Raw genomic sequence first — 21,438 nt, forward strand, 5'->3', positions numbered from 1 at the left:
ACTTGAATGCATGTATTGTGAAAGTGTTATGATAAAAAAAGGTATCACACAGATAAATTGTTTCTTGGTCATTTTTAGTAGCTTCGCTTTTGTTGCAGTCCATAACTTTAAAACAACAAAAACGATTTGTGTCCATGTTAATGTTTTTATATGTTTATTATCTGTAACAGTGTTTTGTTGTGTACCCATAGCATTTTTGCATGTAATATGAACGAGTGCGTGCGTCATAACCTTATAAGATTACTTGTTTAGTATATTTAGTACAACTATTACGTTTATATACAGTAGGCTAAGTAAAACATGCTACATGCTGAAACAACTTTTATGAGAACTTGATTAACGTTTCATGTGTGCAAACATTAAAAAAGCAAACAAAACGTTTTCAAACGCACCGTCAAACACGTTTAGATAACTTTTAATTTACTTTTTGTGTGTTTTCTAAATGAAAACCAACTGGAATCGTCCATAACGCGTTTGGGCATGACATTTGTCTCACGAATGTCTCCGTAGTACGTGCGATGCGCTGGACAATGGACCAATCATAGCGCACCGTAACACACTGGGGCTGCGCTTTAGCCAATCATGTGAGGTTTTACTACCGTATGCGGTTTCGTCTGGCCGCATGAGTCCTCCTCCACACCGAATGAGAGAGCTCAGAAATGCTTCCAGCTTCACAATTTTTCTGTTATTTTGTTTATTTAGTCATTTAGGTTTATGTTAATAGCTTAAAGTAGCACTTTATTATTGTTTTGTCCAGCATGTTGTTTGTTTGACGAGTCGTAGCTGGTTAATGCAGGAGTCTGAGAGGGACACTGAAGCTGGTAACTGATAAACCTGAGCACTTTACTACAGTTTTACTATAATAAACCTAGTATGTGACTCTACAAGACCATTGTATGTAACTTAGGCATTTTTTTCCGCCTTTGGCTGGAAAATAACTGGATTATTTACTCTGACCAGTAGTATTTTCAGATTGTCAGTTACATTCAACGGTTTTTTAGTTTGCACTACTGACATTAATGACATTTTACAGCTTGCACGAACTGTATTATATATCGGAAAAGGCTACTTTGCTGAACACAGTGAATAATTGATATATATATATATATATATATATATGTGTGTGTGTGTGTGTGTGTCCTGTCAAAAGTTTGGACACACCTACAGATTTTTTATTTTCTTCACTAATAGTCCATAAATATTAATAATGTTTTATCGATTTTTCAAAAGCATCTCATTGACATGGACTTCCCGCCAAGCAAGAGACTGAAAGGTCATCAGGTGTCAGCTGGACCCGACCCATTTGACGATGACATCGATTTCACCCAGGATGACCTGGACCAGATCGACATCATCGCATCCCAGGCCATCACAGGGGACGTCCAAAACAGTGGGTCAAAGAGAACATTTGGTTCTGTGTTCGCTTGCACTGATGAGCAAAGCAAAGCACCTGTGAGATCCGGCCGAAAAACATTTGCCATCGGAGACGGCTGCAGCAGTAGCACATATAACAGTAAAGAACCTCAAAGAAAAGATGTGTTTGGTTAGTATAAGATGTTTTGGACACATTCCACAAGTCTTTTGTTTCCCAAACAGTCCCTCAGTCTGCTTTTGAGACAAGCATTTTGTTTTATCCCCCACAGTTCTTTGCATAGCTCATTTTTGCATTATTTGGACTCTGGATAGGTTAAACTAGAAATGGATGTTTTTATATGTTATTTTGTATTTCACAGAGCAGATTTATAGTAATAACAACAACAACAGCTAATTAGAATTTATTATTATTAATTATTTCATATTTAATTTAATTCCAACAATATAATACTATAACATAATAATATTTAGTTTATTAAATTTCATGTGTATTATTAAATCTAATTATCATGAATAATAATAATTATTATTGAAATATATTATGTCTTAACAGTTTTTTGCATAGTTAATTTTTGCCTTGTATAAAATGCAATATAACATAATGATTTAATTTGTTATTAAATTAAATAAGAATTGTTGACATTTATTATTATGAATAATAATAATTATTATTATTATATTATTGAAGTATTTTAAAAGTATTTTTTGTTATTATCATTCTTTTGCATAGTTAATTCTTGCCTTGTATAAAAATCCAATATAACATAACATAATGAGATTTTTTGGTTATTAAATTAAATAAGTATTATTAGATTTTTTTTAATTACATTTATTATTGTTATATTATTATTATTATTATTATTATTGAAATATTTTAAGTCTTATTCCTATAGTATTTTGCATAGTTAATTTTTGCATTATAAAAATCCAGTATAACACAATAATTCAATTTTTTTATTAAATTGAATAAATATTAATATACTAATTCTTATTCAGTTAAATTTATTGTTATTATATTATTATTTTTGTGATTGATTTTGTGAATTTTTATTATATATATATATATATATATATATATATATATATAAGAGAAAAAAGAAATATAGAAAGAGAAAGACCATGCTATTTTTATACATATATATAATTTTTTTAGAAATGTAACCAGTTTGTGTCTCCCACAGCAGATGGTCATTCCAGTAAAGATGGAGACGATCTGTACTACAAGCAATTGGAGGAACAGCAAGCAGACCTGAAGAAAAAGGTGTGTTCTTCTGCACAACATGCGGTTCATTTGTTTGGTTCATTGTAGTTTATAGAAAATCATTTGATTTGCTTTTAAAGAGACCCCTTTTTCCTAAAATTCCACTTTTTAGACAAGGTTTCTTACACCAAAACAGTCATCATTTAGTTTTTCATGATTTAGGATTTAAAAACCAGTTCTCATATGTCTGCATTCCTGTTCACACTCAGCTGAAGGAGGTAGAGGAGGAGATCCTGATGAAGAACGGAGAGATCCGAGTCTTGCGGGACTCCCTGAAACTGGCCAATCAGGAGAAGGAACAGCAGCGGCAGACTCAGCTCGCCCTGGAGAAAGAGAAAGCTCATGCTCAGAGCGAACGGGAGAAGGAGCTGTCCAGGAAGGTACGGCACACGAGTTTGACTGACATCCTCACAGAGCTGGATGTAATTGGGCCGATGAAATGGTTCATGTGAACTCCTCGAAATGCTTGATTTACCGCAGGTGCAGTCGCTGCAGTCAGAGTTGCACTTTAAAGAAGCCGAGATGAATGAAATGAGAGGGAAACTTCAGAGCGCAGAGCGTGGAGGAAAGCAGCCCGGCACACCTGCACGAAACATGTAAATGCAACATTGATTTTTGTGTGTCTTCCAGAGAAATTGGTTTTGAGTAGGGATGCACCGATACCGATACCGCTTTTTCCAAAACAAGTCCGATACCGATACCTTCATTTTTAGTACTTGCTGATACCGAGTACTGATACCTGTATTTTCATAGCCTTTTTAATTTTTTAAAATATTGGGCAGAGAAACCAAAAGAATATGAATCAAATTAGTTGGCTTAGCAAATAGATATTTCCTTCAGTTATTTTCATGCCTAATTATTCCTTTTAAAATGTATTGCAAGAGCTACTGTTGCTTTCACTGTTTATATTATTGCTCTATCATATTTTATCTTTAATTTAATAACAAAGTGAATATTTAGAGCTGCTCAATGATTAGTTGTTTGTTTTTAGATGTTTGTTTTTTTCTACTAGCCCAGCTGGGCCAGTGGTTCAAATTTTTAGATACCAGTGAAACATCACAATTTTCAGTTACAGAAATTGAATGAAGTAATCAAATGTAAAATAACACTGCATAGTCTTCACTGCATAAAACAAATCTAGATTAATCATTATTAAAGTTACAAAAGTCATTCAGTCTTTCTCAATCATTTATGTTCACTTAAAGGTGCAGTGTGTCAATTTTTGGAGGATCTATTGACAGAAATGCAATATAATATACATAACTATGTTTTCAGGGGTGTATTAAGACCTTACATAATGAAGCGTTATGTTTTATTACCTTATAATGAGCCACTTCTATCTACATACACCGCAGGTCCCCTTACATGTTAAGTCGCCATTTTGCGCCGGCATGTTTCTACAGCAGCCCTAAACAGACACTCTACAGAGCGTGTTTCATCACTATGCTGTTCTTGTTCTTCTTCGCTGGTGTTTTTAGAGGCAGCGTGCATCGTCACTACGTTGAATACACACAGAAAAAGAAGTAGTTGTAGTAGTCATCTGGTTTATTAGAAGCAGAGACTGTTCTTTGTTAGAAGTAAGAAGAAAACCTCATTGCTTGACTGGCTACTCTGGCTACTCTGTAGTATCTATGTGCTGCGAAAGGGAGGGGTGAGTGGTGGAGTGAGCCGTTGGTTTCAGTTTGCAACCTCAACGCTAGATGCCACTAAAATTTGCACACTGCACCTTTAATACATAACAGACTATGTTTCACAAGGATACTTGCCTATACGGGCATTTTGACATCATCTTGTGCAAATTTGTTTATTCAAGCGCAAGAAGACATGAAAGAGAATTCGATTTAATAGGCTATTCATGAGCTGTCGGAAAGGCAGCTTTCTGGGCGCTCGCTTCGGATGTTTACACACAAAAAATTCATGTGATTACCGTACCGCCTTCCTGTAACAGTGTAGGGAAACACTTGTTATACATACACCATGTAACAGTTCATGTTTGCACATATGATTTAGTTTTAGTTCAATTTGCTATTGCCATATCCGACTGAATTACAAACTTTCCAGCAATGTCTGTGAAAAATGGATGCGATTGACAAGCTCGTGTGCCAAGTGTTTATCTTGTCTGCTTGTGCACAGCAGCTATAGCATGAATATTTAATTAGTTTATTATTTTGTTAAGTAGATACATTTACTTCATAGACACCCTTCTCTGAAATCTCCATTGTGCTGTATGTTTGCTCTGTTGTCTGTGTTTCTTTGTCACAAGCACTGTACTGTACGCACTGTGTGGTATCGGCTGTTGGTATCTGAGCATTTTAATGAGTACGAGTACACAAGCACAGTATTGGGCCCGATACCGATACTGGTATCTGTGCATCCCTAGTAATGAGAGACAATTGTTCTGTTTTCTGCACTGTTACAGCACTTACATTTACAGCATTTTTTTGCAAGCATGTCTCTTTGCATGCACTCCACTCCAGTGTATCATGTTATTCTGGATTTGTTTATTAAATTAAATTGGTAGCACTTCACAATAAGGTTGTGACTATTGTTACTATTATAATTAATATGAATTATAAATAATAACATTTGTTATTTATTAAAAGGTTAGAATGTTACCTGAAAACTACTGTTGACAAATATGAGTTGATTTGTGTTTTGTTATTTGTCATGTTAACACAGTATTCACTCTCCTGCGAGTCGAGCGTTCATGACTAAGAAAACTTCTCAGCCGAACTCTGCAAAAAAACATCTCCTATCAAAAAAGGCCATTTATTTGAGGGTATGGATTATTTCCTTTTGTTTTTATGCTCATTTCCTGTCCTGAGATCTTTCCTTTGTTGCTCTATCCTCAATATTTACATTTTTACAACTCTTATCAGATGGGAAACCAGCGCAGTCCAAACGTCTCCTAACAGAAGAGCCACAATCAGACCGAACCCTCAGATCTGACCATCAACAGGAAGGTAACGGCTGATCAAATCTCTTGCATTTATCTTCAGTCTGTTCTCTCAGTGTGTTGCTGTGAGTTTGTGTTTGTACTGTAGGCTGTGTGTTATTGAACCTGCTGCTGCAACAGCCCTTGGATCCAAGCACTTTGGGCCTGTGTCACCTGCTGTCCATCAGTCCTGCCGCTCTACCAAACATCCTGTCACAGCACGGCTACGTCAGCCCGTAAGTATCAACAAGCCCTGCCCACTGGGAGGGGCATCCCATTGTGTCCTAAATGTCTGAAACATGAGAAATATACTGTAAACATTGGTTTTCGCTACATACAACTGTTTGTTTTAAGAAATCATGGCATTAATCATAAAGAATGGAAATTTCCATTGCAACATTTGTAAATATTGGTATTTTCCAATGGAGTGTTTGTACAATGTCAACATTGGAATTGCTGATCAAATATACTTTAAGTCCCATGATAAGAGATATTTTTGGTTCATAAACCACACTATACACCTCACATTCATTCCAGAAAAAAAAAATTAAACATTTTTAAAACTTCTAAAATATTATTTGTTGTATTTTGTTGTTGTATTTGTATTATTGTTGTTGATAATAGTATTCATTTTTACATATTGACATGCTTTTTTATTTTAAAACATTATTATTAAAACAGTATTATTTGTTGTATATTATTATTTTTATTATTATTTATTATGAAATAAAATATTATAGATTAATGTATTAATAATTATATATTGAATAAGGAATATTGTGTAATGTTCCTTCTTATCATTAATAATGATAATTTTTACTTTGCACTTTTAAAACATGTAATTATTAAAATTGTATTTTATTATTAAATTAAATATAATAAATTATAATAAGTATCATTGCTAGTAGTAGTAGTATTCAGTTTTGCATCATGACATTTTAAAAACAATTATTATAATGTATTTTATTCATTATTAAACTAAACATTATGGAATATTGTATTAATAACAACAATAACAATTATTGTTGTTGCTAGTAGTAGTATTCCTTTTTACATTGTGACATTTGCCTTTTTATTTTAAAACATTAAAATATTATTTGTTGTAATTTATTATTAAATTTAATATTATGGATTAATGTATTAATACTAATATATAGAATAAAGAATATTGTGTTAATATTTCTTCTCATTATTATTATTATTATTATTATAAATTGATAATTTTTACATCATGACATTTGCTGTTTTCATTTTTAAAACAATTGTTAAAATATTATTTGTTGTATTTTTATTATTTAATATTACAGAATAATGTATTATTAATAATAATGAATTATTCATTTTTTAAAGTAGAAAAAAACAAAAATGGAAAATATGGGGAAAACCTGAATTTTAAAATTGATTTTGAGGAGTGGAAAACTTGTGGAAATTTGATAGTTATTTGTGGAAATATTATATATGTATGATCAAATAACTATTAGCATTATGCCTATTAGTATTAGTATGTTTACTTTTATTGCATCTTTAAATATCCGTGTGAAAAGTTTGGACTGTTGTGAATAGTTTTTCTCCTTTTACTTCAGGGGATCGTTGGCAACTTCCAGCTCGTCCTCCACAGAATTCCGATGGATTCATCGTCCTCAAGCTCGATTCCACCAGCTGCAGAGTCTTGCTATGTCCGCTCTGACCGCATTAACTCTCCAGCCTCCCACGAGTGTCCCCCATAACCCAGATGCTGCTCTCCAAACCTGCCTGGCCTGCGGTGCACTTCCTCCCCCTGCTCGCCTTCCACATCAGCACATACTGTCAGTCGCTGGAGTCCGTCGAGAGCTCTGCGAAAGCCTCGCTCCACGGAAGCTCCCTATCGGGATCTTCCGACTCCAGCCTGGCCTCGAGTCTGGAGGAATCTCTCAGCAGTCAGGAGGAGTTCGCCCTGGCGGCCATGAAAGCTCTCTATCACATAGTGTGCTACAGCAGTGAGGCTTTGCAGATGGTTTTGTGCAATCAGGATGGAGAGATTTGTTCGAAGAATCTCCTCAGCGTCTCTGAGCATCTCACCGGGGAGCCGCAAACCCAGCTGCCTCTTCTCAGGAGGCTCCTACAGCTGGCCGATCCGGCGTTCATTACCGCCGCTGGCCAGAGGGAGGCACTAGTGAGCAGTAGTTTGAAGACTCTCAGCATGCTGGCCGAGAGAGCGCAGGAGAACCAGCTCTTGAGGTTTAGTATATGTGTCTACATGAGTGTCATGTGTATATATATTCCCACTGTATAGTCTGATTCTGGCTCTTAATTTACATTTAAATGACTGAAAGTAGGTAGAAATACTCTGGCAACATCTTGACCCTGTAAAGCCTGACATAAGAAATCAGTCAGAACAAACTGCTTTTTTGAAATGGAACTGTTTATTGAACCTTTAGACGGTCTAAAAAAAGTTTGCATATATGAGCAGTTGCTGATATTTATATGGCCAGAAAGTAAGATGAGATTCTGATAGCTTGTAATGTAAATACATATATTAATATCATCATTGACTTTTATTTACCGATTAAACTGCCATCTGATTTCTCAAATGTAGACTCCAGGTTGTCATGTCGAGTCAAGTGTTGTCCAAATGCCTGACTCTGGAGACGTCCTACAGAATAGTCCATCTGTCTGTGAGATTTCTGTCGTTTATCATCTATAATGAAGAGATCGCCACTAAACTCTGCTCACATGAATGTAAGTGTCTCTTATCATTTCATAAAGTGTATTTTTGTTGGCATGAGTTAAAACAAACCCTCCCTCTTCCCTCAGATCCATGTCCTTTTCTCAAAATATTCCAGTACGTCACTTCTAGACCGGATAAATCTGCCTCAGAGGATATGTGGAATCGTTTTGAGCTTGAGGTGATTTATCTTGCAGTCTTTTGTTTTGAAATGTATTATGTAAAAATGGCGTTAAAGTATCTGGTTCCTGTCAACAGGTCATCCGGTTATTAACCAAACTGTTCACACAGAAGGCCGAAACATGGACAGCATTTTGTGAATCATCATGCCAGTGTATTAATGAGGTTTGATTCAGACATAAATACTAAAACTTTTCACCTTCCATATCTGTTAGTTTGGAAGCAAAACCAACAAAGAATATAATTTATTTTTTTGCAAACAACTGGACAAAATGACCACAGAAGCACAATGGAAATGATAATTGTTCTTGAGTCTTTCATAACATTAGACAAAAAATGTCTGGTACTGACCATACTACATTTTTTTATCTTCAGGTGGTACGGACGATCGTTGTGGTTTTACACAGGCAGTGGCTGAAAACAAAAGGCAGAGGAAGTCAAACACTGACAAATTGGACCGGGACGAGTCCCGGATTACAGGTACTACGAGAAGCTCTGATGTTACTGCACTGGCTGCTGTTGAAGGACTCGTCCTTTTCCGAACACTGTCTGGACGTCCTGCACATGTACGATCAGGTCATTCCCGCCATCAGAGACACGTTCCGTCTGGTCCCAGATCTGTCTGAGAGCGAAGGTGGGTTCGCATCTCTACATTCAGTTAGAATAATTGATGCCAATATCATTTTGATTAGGTAACTGACTTCTGAGTAACATCTGATGTAGAACATTTACCATGCTTAAAGAAATTTGTCTTTAAATGAGTTCATTGTGATGTATTAAATGGTATTATATTGTTGTTTCACTTCAGAACTGGCTCTGGAGGAGATCTGCAGATCTGAAACGGAGTACGTTGAAGACATGGATATGGAAACGGGGTCTTAATGATCAAATGTAAAGTCAAGTTTTGTAATGAAAAATGTTTAGTGTGTATCTCGCAGTTGTCCCCTCAGAAACATTCTGTGTTTGTCTCGTGTCCTCAGATTTTGTCATTATTTTTAAGACTGAGCACTAATGACCCGAATTAAAGAATTAATTCTATATCACCTGAGGTATTTTAATTCTTTATGTATTACAGTTTTTATAAACCGAGGGATGAGTCAAAATAATTTTTTGTGATAATAAACAACAAGCGACAAATACTATGGAGTAATATTTTGGGGTTCAGCTGTTGGGACCGTCACATGAACAAACAGGAAAACGGGTCTCATCGCATCCACTTGTTGGAGAACATGTTAACAGCAGTGTGAACTGAGGTTGATATATGGACTTTTTTTAGGTAATAAGCTAACTTATCTAATTATTTTTTTTCAAAAGCATACGGAGCCGTCTGCTCTCCAATACAGCTCTCGCGGTACTTTGATGTCATACACCCATCGGTTTCACTGGGGTCAAACCAGCCGCCACCGCGAAATGCACGGTCAATCTAGCCGCCACTATATTTTGCGTTTCGCACATACACTGGCTATTATGGTAAGGCCGTCAGAGAAATGATCTGAAAACAAGTAATCTTCTGTCAAAGCGATTTCACATTCATTTATTCAGTCTGTCTGAATAAATGAAAATAACTAAAATACATATTTTACAGCCCAATTTCACCTGAAAATGATAGTACACCTCACAGCCTGTCACTGTATATGATATGCTGAAATCCAAAATAAATGTCTGCCTGAATAATAATAATAATAAAACAGGCCTAAATAAATAAATATAAATGAAAAAATATATATATTTCACAGCCCAATTTCACCTGAAAATGATAGTACACCTTGGACCCTGTCACTGTATGATATGCTGAATTCCAAAACCAAAAGTCTCCCCGAGTAAATGGAAAAAAGGCCTAAATAAATAAATATAAATAAAAATTTAACAGGCCAAAGTCACCTGAAAATGATAGTACACCTCCACAGTCTGACACTGTCTGCTGCTAAATTCCAAAATAAAAGCCCTCCAACACTCATATACAGGTGCTGGTCATATAATTAGAATATCATCAAAAAGTTGATTTATTTCACTAATTCCATTCAAAAAGTGAAACTTGTATATTATATTCATTCATTACACACAGACTGATATATTTCAAATGTTTATTTCTTTTAATTTTGATGATTATAACTGACAACTAAGGAAAATCCCAAATTCAGTATCTCAGAAAATTAGAATATTACTTAAGACCAATACAAAGAAAGGATTTTTAGAAATCTTGGTCAACTGAAAAGTATGAACATGAAAAGTATGAGCATGTACAGCACTCAATACTTAGTTGGGGCTCCTTTTGCCTGAATTACTGCAGCAATGCGGCGTGGCATGGAGTCGATCAGTCTGTGGCACTGCTCAGGTGTTATAAGAGCCCAGGTTGCTCTGATAGTGGCCTTCAGCTCTTCTGCATTGTTGGGTCTGGCATATCGCCTCTTCCTCTTCACAATACCCCATAGATTTTCTATGGGGTTAAGGTCAGGCGGGTTTGCTGGCCAATTAAGAACAGGGATACCATGGTCCTTAAACCAGGTACTGGTAGCTTTGGCACTGTGTGCAGGTGCAAAGTCCTGTTGGAAAATGAAATCTGCATCCCCATAAAGTTGGTCAGCAGCAGGAAGCATGAAGTTCTCTAAAACTTCCTGGTATACGGCTGCGTTGATCTTGGACCTCAGAAAACACAGTGGATCAACACCAGCAGATGACATGGCACCCCAAACCATCACTGACTGTGGAAACTTTACACTGGACCTCAAGCAACGTGGATTGTGTGCCTCTCCTCTCTTCCTCCAGACTCTGGGACCCTGATTTCCAAAGGAAATGCAAAATTTACTTTCATCAGAGAACATAACTTTGGACCACTCAGCAGCAGTCCAGTCCTTTTTGTCTTTAGCCCAGGCGAGACGCTTCTGACGTTGTCTGTTGCTCAAGAGTGGCTTGACACAAGGAATGCGACAGCTGAAACCCATGTCTTGCATACGTCTGTGCGTAGTGGTTCTTGAAGCACTGACTCCAGCTGCAGTCCACTCTTTGTGAATCTCCCCCACATTTTTGAATGGGTTTTGATTCACAATCCTCTCCAGGGTGCGGTTATCCCTATTGCTTGTACACTTTTTTTCTACCACATCTTTTCCTTCCCTTCGCCTCTCTATTAATGTGCTTGGACACAGCTCTGTGAACAGCCAGCCTCTTTTGCAATGACCTTTTGTGTCTTGCCCTCCTTGTGCAAGGTGTCAATGGTCGTCTTTTGGACAACTGTCAAGTCAGCAGTCTTCCCCATGATTGTGTAGCCTACAGAACTAGACTGAGAGACCATTTAAAGGCCTTTGCAGGTGTTTTGAGTTAATTAGCTGATTAGAGTGTGGCACCAGGTGTCTTCAATATTGAACCTTTTCACAATATTCTAATTTTCTGAGATACTGAATTTGGGATTTTCCTTAGTTGTCAGTTATAATCATCAAAATTAAAATAAATAAACATTTGAAATATATCAGTCTGTGTGTAATGAATGAATATAATATACAAGTTTCACTTTTTGAATGGAATTAGTGAAATAAATCAACTTTTTGATGATATTCTAATTATATGACCAGCACCTGTATACGATGTTTTGTCCATATATCCCAAAACTAAGAGTCCTAGTTTCCACAGACCAAATTCACCTCAGATGGACAGTACACCTTCTTACGGTGTCGACTACACTGTTTCAGAACATTGTGATGTTGTATTCCAAAATAAGAGCTCCCCAAAACTCATGTTTCGGCTGTTTTGTCTATACATTCAGAAAATCATAAAAAAAGTCCTAGTTTCCACAGACCAATTTCACCTCAGATGGAGAGTACACCTTCTCATAGTGTCAACTACATCGATTTAGGACATTCTGATGTTGTATTCCAAAAGAGAGCAGTGACGTATGAACTGAATTTGGTGATAATACAGTGTGTTACAGTGAAGTTGAGTATTTTTCATAATAAAATGAGCAAAAGGGTTTTGGGTTTTGCACTTTTCAGACGGTCCATTCAGACTTGTCTCTCTGCCGCCTGCTCATAGAGACCAATTTATATATTATAAAGCACATTTGAGGAAAATTGGGTTGTTGTAGCTCGTTGTCTAGGTTACTATGATTGGAAGTAGCTGCATTTGTGTTTTAACAATGTTTAGCTCACGAGTTATTGATCCGGGAAGCTCGAATCTGTGAATATATTGCCAACTTTACTGAACTGCTTGACATAAGCACTGACTGCATTTCTTTATATTTGAGTAAAACAAGTTCAAACTCTGAGTCATGCATTATTTGTGTGCTTTATTAACGTATGGAGCTGACTGAAACACTACTGCCAGCCAGCGGGACATTAAAGAGGAATGCCTTTAATTGGCATTAGTCAACAACACATGAGTGAACTCACTTTCTGTACACCATTTAACTTCCCCTGTGTAGGTCAATTGTTTTTCCAAAAATGGAAAATCTGACTAAAACGAGAGAAATAATGTTTGTAGGCAGAGAATTTGACTTTAACAAAGTGATTCCAGCACAATTTCTTTTTATTTGCAGTTGCAAACATGGAGATGCTTGAGTAAACATAAAACACTGATTAGTTGAACATTTAATACAGTTACAAACATCCAAAAATATGACCCGACACACCCAACAGGAATCTGTGGAAGATTGTACAGAGAGGAACGATAAAATGTGAGCTTACTTCATAACTCGGAAGAGCGTGTCGACTTTCCACAGAACTAAACATAGCAGTCAAACAACATCTTAGAATTTCACCCTCTTTCTGACCTCGAGTGACTTTTATTGTTTAAATTGATGAAGTCATTTGTCTTCCAGTCAGAACAGATTATGGACATTCTTCCTCACACAGTGACATTCAAATGCTTTTCCAAAAACTCAAGGAAAGTGAGAGGGAAATTTATAAAATGTGTTGACGCCTCCTTCACAAACGCAGAATTTCTGCAACAAACAGATCCCAAATTCCATATAATTATCCAAACACACAGTGATAATGTTGTAGTTATTGTCCACGTGTAATTTGCTGCATAAATAAGGCATATTCTGGATCTGTGCATGAGAACAATGTTACAAACATTCACAGATGCATAAACCTGAATGGTACCATAAATTGTGAAAACATCTAAACAACATGCTGCTGTGGTTCATATTCACCAACCGATAGTGTCAGTATTTTGTGCAAATTCCCAAGATAAAATTAAGCTGACGATCTTTTAGACGTCTTAACGGCATTTCAAGATGAAAAACCAAAGATATTCCCTTTTGCACACGCAAACAAAACGAAAAACTAATATGGCTTAGAGTCACAGAAGATAAAATATATATTTATATAAAATGAAGTGTAAAAGGCAAGTGTAAGCAAAAAGATGCTGGCACGCAAGAAGACTTTACAGCGATCATGACAACAAACACCGATCATTTTATTCCTGACCCAATTAGAATATGCTGTCCACAGTAGCTGTACAATGCACAATTGTAAGAGATCTGATCATGGAGAACTGCATTACCATCAACAACCCAGCTTGTGGTTTAGTAACCGGTCTTTGGTGGCTCCACATAGGCGGGGTTGTATGCTGGTTGAGTCGAGCTGTAGTTTGTTGGTGGGGGAGGGTGAGTGAAACCAGGCTGAGCTGGTGGTTGCATGGGGTAGGCGGCCTGCCCACCGTCATACGCAGCCTGGCTGTAGGGAGCAGGATATCCTGGGCCTCCTGCAAACACACGCAGAATGACAGCTCCACTTTGAGTCAATGAAACCTCTATCCAGCACTTTGTTTTCCCTTTTTTCGATTTCAATGTAGAGCGAAACTTACTAAAACTACAAATGATGCAAATTCCAACAAGCAAATTTAACCCTAACTCACTCGGGCTGAGTAAATACATACCGTTCAAAAGTTTGAAGTCAGTACAACAGCAAATCAGCATATTAGAATGATTTCTGAAGGATCATGTGACACTAAAGACTGGAGTAATGATGCTGAAAATTCAGCTTTGCATCACAGGAATAAATTACATTTTAAAAATATATTAAAATGGAAAATAGTTCCTTTTAAATTGTAAAAAATATTACCGTTTTTACTGTATTATTGATTAAATAAATGAAGCCTTGGTGAGCAAAAGAGACTCCTTTTAAAAACATCTAAAAATCTTACAGACAACAAACTTATAAACGGTAGTGTAGCTTAAAAACTCTCAACATTTTTCTTCCTTTTGGCGATGAGAAATCTCAAATATGTATGTGCTCTGAAATGGTTTAAAAATACATTTTCTTCATTTCAACCAGCCACTGTAGCCAAATAGATTAAAAAAAAATCTTTAATGCAAGAACTTAAACAGTTTTTTAAAGTTATGAATCTAAAACTAATCTGTTTTAACAGCAGTAATTACCAACATATATTTTTCCTAAAACACTTTAATGACATTTTTGAATGAAAATGCAAACAAATCATTTTGAATCGATCCACTGAAACAATCTGAACTGATGCAAAGAAATCATTTTTGCTACTGACGCTTTTAAACACTTCTCTTAATGCTGTCATACTCATGACTCAGACCAGTCATGAGACAAGAAAGGATTGCAAAACTACGTAATGATACATAATTGCATTAAAATTTTGAAATTCACAACATTTACCAGCAAAATCATTATGTTCATACTTATTGCCCAGCCCTGCAATTTAGGCTGACTGGACTTTTTGCTGTGCAAGGTCATTATCTTACCAGCCTCCTGATATGGGGGTGGGGGTCCCGCTACGTATGGCTGTCCCTGATATGGTCCAGTCGGCATGGGCTTCCCTCCATATCCTGGTGCCCCGCCGAACCCAGACTGGGGTGGTATTATGGGCTGGTACGGAGGGTACTGACTTCCGTGGACAACCGGCTGCTGAGGGTATTGTGTGGATATGACTGTAGTTGTAGTTGTTGCCCCCATAACAGCTGTTGAACAAATCAAAGGAAAAAGATGATGAATAATGTTGATGGAGGACTTACCATAAAAGATGTATATACATTGCTGCAAGTAAAATTATATATATATATATATTTTTTTTTAATCACCCTGGCTGTAGGTCAGTTAAAATGCTGTTTAAAACTAGCAATACATATTTGTACATATTAACAAGGATGATTATATTATGTAAAATACATATTTCTCCAATTTGACATGCAAATAATTTAATATCATTCAATTGTGTTGCGTAAATATCAGTAATATATTGGCAACACTGCTCTACTGATATCAGCATCGACCATATTGGCTAACATTGTTAAAAAATGGTAAATCATATCTAGATTATAAACAAATAACTTTACAACAACCCTGAATAATATGCTTACAGACAATAAAACGATCCACCCCGTAAAGAAATGCTGTTCCGCAACCTCACATACACCCAACAACACACTTCCAGCCAGGGATATTATAGCTAACTAAAACCATAAAATCAACTTTAACTGAAATAAAATAACATTTATACAACTTTTTTTACAACGTTTATTTACTTCAACTTGATGTACTAAAATAACTCAATTTAAAAACTAAAAGACATTTAAAAATAAACTAATAATAACAAAAACAAAATTACTAAAACTTTCAAATGAAAACAGAAAATAAAAGAAAGTTTCATTCATTGCCACATTTTGGTTACACCTGTTCTTAGTTCTGTTGATTACTCTCTGTATTTAAGCCCTTAGGGGCTGTTTACACGACACCATTTTCAACTAAAAACGTAAAACTTTTTATGCGTTTTAGCCGTTCATTTACATGACAACTGCGTTTTAGGGGCCTGAACGCAAACTTTTAAAAACAGGTTTCAAAATGCACGTTTTTGAAAATAGCGTCATCATTTGTAGCAGACTGCAAAAATGCCAATTTGTGAAACGATGATGTCATGCGCATCATGTGTATCACGTGTTCAGTCTATAGGCGCGTAGTGTTTCTTTACAAAGAGACATCGCCAACTACTGGCCTGGCATGAATAATACAGTGTTTTTACTTGTTTACGAGGATCCGTGTGAGCGAGATTGTTTTGTAAATGTAAATTTGTCGTGTAAATGTACCCTTAGTATCCTCAGTTCTTTGTTCGGTGTCATCTGTAGTTTATGTGGTTGTGTTATATTATTATTCCTATTTATCTCCTGCATGGCTCTGGTTTATTAAAGACTGTTTGTTATTCCTTGCCTTTGGGCAATCATTACAACCACTCCCTGACAGTCTCTCAATGATACTAAAAAAAACAGCAGAAAACGAATAAACAGGTTGACAATTTCAGTAGGTCAGTAAATTTGATGAACACACTTTTAAGTTCTTCTTAAAGGGATAGTGGTGCACTCAAAACTGAAAACTCTATCAGGAAAGAATGCTATAAAGTTGAGACTCCAGCTGTCTTGTGACGATCATTAATCTCTTTCTGTAGCACATGGGCGCTCACTCTTCCTGTTTGTGGTTGCTGTGGACACAGTGAGTCAGACTGGGTGGGGAATCCCAGAATGCTCCAGTATTCAGTTTTTCCACTTGCAAAAGTCACATTCCAGCATTTGTGGAATCATAGGCTACAAGGTCAGAGAAAGTCTAAACTTGTGGAAAAAGTTTTAAAACATTTCTGCCCTGTTTTACACACAGGTCAGTAAGATGAAAACATCTAGGGCATATTTTGGCCCAAATTTAAATGAAAAACTCTGAGAAATTAATATACTCTGCATAAAACCAAATTCTCATTATTATAATACATCTAGACTTTGACATTTATTTTGTAATTCCCATTATTCTCTATTATATTCATTTTTTTCTATATTATTATATTTATACATTATAACAGACTTACTGTTTTTTATAACAGACTATATTATTATAGTCTAACTAGTACAGCATACTACACTATTATAGTATAACATGCTAGTTTTTTATTTATATTATTTACATTTCTTTATTTAAATTGGCATAAAAAAAACAACAACTGCCATAATGTATAAACTTTCATGGAAATAATTGTCACAATGAATATATCTGTGATGAGTTTTATGAGATTTAGTTTAAGAAACTGCCAAATTTATTTTATTGGCTACACATTTGAATGTGGAATATGACAACCTGGAAACATGAACAAGAATAGATACAATTAAAAAAATATATTCAAGTGTAGACACTTACGTCTGGGTTTTCTGCACATTTTGTAGAGGCAGCAGCAGGGGCAGACGCAGCAGACGATGAACATAATGATGAGGATCACAAGCCCCGATATTGTCACACCAATAGCGACATACTTATTATCGTTGCTTTAGGACAGATTATGAAAAAATAATCACATTAGAAACACACTCAAATATGACCAGTTGAAGTTAGATTTCCCTGAAAAAATTTAAATACTACAAATCTGTGGCAACAATATAGACTCAGTCGATGGCATGACTATCCAACTATCTTTATCTGACCAAACAAAATTAGGGATTGTTTGGGAAGTAATTATTTTCAAAACCTTGTTTGGTGAAGCTAGCGGCACAGAAAGGGTTGTAAATATGCAGCTGGTGATGTCAGTATAAAACTACGAAAGCCATTATTTTTCATGAGACAAATAAAACTGCTCACAAAAAACAGTCGTCTTGTTCATCCTCGGATAACTTCTTCAGTGGATTGGAGCAGCAGTATCGGTCATCACACGTCCCACAGCAGAATGATAAAAAGCTGCAATCAATGGACGGCTTAAGAACACCATTGCTGGTGAAGTAGCTCTTGCAGTCATCATCAGCTAAACAAAGCAAAAAAAGATGAGAGAAATAAGACACATTGGCCAAATAGTTGAAAACCACCCACAAATGAAAACCTTGCTATCTTTTACTCCACCTCAGGTCGCTCAAACCCAAGTAGTTCTGCGCAGATTTGAGAGCTACGGCAGAGGCAACTGAAGCTATTGTATTCCTTCAGAAGACTTGGAATATGACTATTTTATGTCTTTTTAGAGTTTGACTGAGCTTGATGTGATCGATTTCTGAAGGCAGCATAGATGTATCCTTCGCTGCCTTTGATATCCCACAATCCTGTGCTTTCCATTCTGTGACAGTTGAGCTAGAAAAAGAAAGATGGCGTCTCAAAGTTGCGGTTTCTGGTCAGTTTGTGTCTAAATGTACGTTTTTGACCAATGTTTTCCACATCTGATGTCATATCTTGTGAGAAATTACTGTAGTAATTAAATATTTGCTTAGTTTTCACCAAAGCTTTCTCTATTTTTTTGCGGATCATTAAACTGTTATGCTGCCTTAGAAGTCTGTCCGAAATCGGTTTCGTGAGGTGCCTTCGTTCATAAATGCTGCCTGCAGAGTCAACAAGTCAGCTGCCTAAGTTTTCAGATGCAGCCATTTATTAACGGTTTATTTTTATCTGCCATCAGACTGTCTTAGACGTTGTTACCCTAATGCGTTGCTATGGGTTGCGTCTTACTTCGCACTTGACTGACAGATTGGCATTCTGACACCCTGAGCTTCATGCTTTATAACCTTAAAGGGTTAGTTCACCCAAAAATGAAAATTCTGTCATTTATTACTCACACTCATGCCGTTCCACACCCATAAGACCTTCATTCATCTTCGGAACGTAAATTGAGATATTTTTGTTTAAATCAGCGTGTCGAATCCGCAGTTCGGAGCGCCAAAGTCACGTGATTTCAGCAGTTTGGCGGTTTGACACGCGATCCGAATCATGATTCGACACGCTGATTCATTACGCTCCGAATCTTCCTGAAGCAGTGTTTTGAAATCGGCCATCACTAAATAATTCGTTATTTTTTTTTTTTTTTTTTGGCGCACCAAAAATATTCTCGTCGCTTTATAATATTAATATTGAACCACTGTACTCACATGAACTGATTTAAATATGTTTTTAGTACCTTTATGGATCTTGAGAGAGGAAATGTCATTGCTCCCTATGTAGGCCTCACTGAGCCATCGGATTTAAACAAAAATATCTTAATTTGTGTTCCGAAGATCAACGAAGGTCTTACGGGTATAAAACGGCACGAGGGTGAGTAATTAATGACAGAATTTTCATTTTTTGGGTGAACTAACCCTTTAAATCCACATTTTTCTATTTGCTGCAATTGCTTATTGTAAAAAATAAACTGCAAGTTTATATCAGTAGTCCCATATTCATAATTGTGACCACACAGTCGGTTTACAATGTCTTCCATTGTAACAGATGTTTACATCTACCAATTTCCTTGTACAGTGTGTGTGTGTGTATATAATACACACACACACACACACAGTCAAACCAAAAATTATTCAGACACCAGATATAATTTTTGATATATTTGTACTAGTGGGTGCAGGACACTATAGTTCATTTATGTAAGTGAGGATAGCAAAATAAAGTAAACTGTGACATATTATACCCAAAAATTATTCATACAGTGGACTACCAGTAAAACTAATAAAAATTTGGTACCAAAAATTATTCAGACACTTTGACCCGACCATGTTTTGCTTAAGTGTTTTTCTTTATTTGCTAATTCGAACTTTTTACACCATAGACTGAACAAAAATAAACATTGCTTGGTAATTGGTTGACCTAAACTAGAACGAATAAACTATGATAATGTTTGAAATGTTGAAGGTGTCCGAATAAATTTTGGACTGTATATACACATTTGAGCCCCAGCCCCTGAAAAACTATCTGTATATAGGCTACATTTTAATATAGGCTGATTTTAATAACTTTAATGTACTTGAAGTGTGCAGCAAGCACTAGGAAAACAAGTATCGGATCGGGACTCGGTACAACAGAAACTTTCTGCCTAACCTCTCCTTTAGTGTTTCATGGAAGAAAACAATATGCATTGGAACAACATGAGAGTCAATAAATTATGACTTTTTTTTTTTTAGTAACTAATTTACCTGTAAGCTGTGTTGCATCACTTGTTGTGACCAGCTTTTAGACCCAAAGTATAGGGAAATACATCACTGTTTAGATGTTTTCAAATCTCTGGAAACATGTTTAGTTTCATAATGATCAAACATTCAACAAACACAAAACTTAAACAGAATCTGCACTAGATAATTAAACAGATTACAAATAATATCTTTATTTACTAGACGATGGTTGCGAAGACAACAATGGAAAACAACTACCACTAAACTACCCCTTGAAATCATAAAAAATGACGGGGAAAGTAACACGTGACAAATAAAATTATACATGAGTCAGTTGACAGATACATCGCGATAATTTATAGAATTAAACTTCTAAAATCACGAACGTTCATGACATGCAACCGCATACCATGTCGTGTGTTTTTCTGTCAAGGCAGACCAGCTTGACAGACATCGATTTACCCGTACAAACCGTCGAAAAGAATAAGTTTAAACGCTAGGTATTTTCGTTAGGTATTTTATATACTCACCGACTGTCGCCGTGAATATTCCCGCAAACAGGATCAGAAGAACCGGGACAGTGGACGCCATTCCCCTTGAAGAGAGCGTTTAATGCGGATGTTGTAATTTGAGAAGACGACTACAGCCCTGGAATGAAATCCTGCCTTGGGTAAAGGAAGGAAAAAAGCCCAGTTCCGGATAACTTTATGGTTTAAACTCTAAACCACGAGACTGCTAGGCCTGTGACGTCTAGACCATAAACACGGAACAAAAGATGAACGTTTTCATGTGTAAAACCATGAACAACACGCATAGACGATGTTGGACCAACAACAATGGGAATCTCTGGCTAAATAACGGACCGGAATTGTGTCACAAAATCTCATCCATAAAATGCCCCTCCCATGTGCGAGCCTTTTTATGTGAAACGAAAACGAAACAAGTCCACAGGTGTAGGGATAGTAGGTCAACTGGAAACCAGCTACCATTTTTCAAAGCTAGTTGGGGCCGTCTCAATCTCTTAATTTTTATTTTATTTTATTTTACCTCACTATGTTTATGTTCTATATGGTATATTTCAGGACACACAATTATTGTTTGCTGACACTCAGGCCTAAACTTTAAACTTTAAAAGATAC

General features: G+C 36.2%; 2 protein-coding genes across 4 annotated transcripts in view; one reads left to right on the forward strand and one right to left on the reverse strand.

Moving 5' to 3' along the window:
* Positions 1 to 570: 570 nt before the first annotated feature.
* Positions 571 to 9,492, forward strand: atrip (ATR interacting protein). Its single transcript, XM_051907775.1, is given in 16 exon segments — positions 571 to 821; positions 1,231 to 1,543; positions 2,556 to 2,635; positions 2,845 to 3,015; positions 3,116 to 3,231; positions 5,315 to 5,346; positions 5,349 to 5,414; positions 5,515 to 5,598; positions 5,680 to 5,806; positions 7,154 to 7,328; positions 7,330 to 7,787; positions 8,146 to 8,288; positions 8,364 to 8,455; positions 8,533 to 8,619; positions 8,830 to 9,088; positions 9,263 to 9,492. Coding segments are annotated over 15 exon segments (2,265 nt in total). The 5' UTR covers positions 571 to 821; positions 1,231 to 1,242; the 3' UTR covers positions 9,337 to 9,492.
* A 3,459-nt stretch (positions 9,493 to 12,951) lies between these two features.
* LOC127520031 (protein shisa-5-like) overlaps positions 12,952 to 21,438 on the reverse strand; it is a 30,483-nt gene continuing 21,996 nt past the window's right edge. For 2 of the 3 annotated variants that reach the window (XM_051907777.1, XM_051907776.1), the window contains 2 exons: positions 15,161 to 15,376; positions 12,952 to 14,151 (listed from right to left, as the gene is read on the reverse strand). In XM_051907777.1, coding sequence (XP_051763737.1) covers positions 13,973 to 14,151; positions 15,161 to 15,376 — 395 coding nt within the window. In that variant the 3' untranslated portion in view covers positions 12,952 to 13,972. Of the gene's footprint in view, positions 14,152 to 15,160; positions 15,377 to 17,588; positions 17,714 to 18,023; positions 18,184 to 20,829; positions 21,169 to 21,438 lie in introns of those variants that run through there. The other variant, XM_051907778.1, reaches the window with a different exon arrangement.

Source organism: Ctenopharyngodon idella, chromosome 10 (assembly GCF_019924925.1).
Source record: "Ctenopharyngodon idella isolate HZGC_01 chromosome 10, HZGC01, whole genome shotgun sequence".
In the NCBI taxonomy this organism is placed as follows: Eukaryota; Metazoa; Chordata; class Actinopteri; order Cypriniformes; family Xenocyprididae; genus Ctenopharyngodon; species Ctenopharyngodon idella.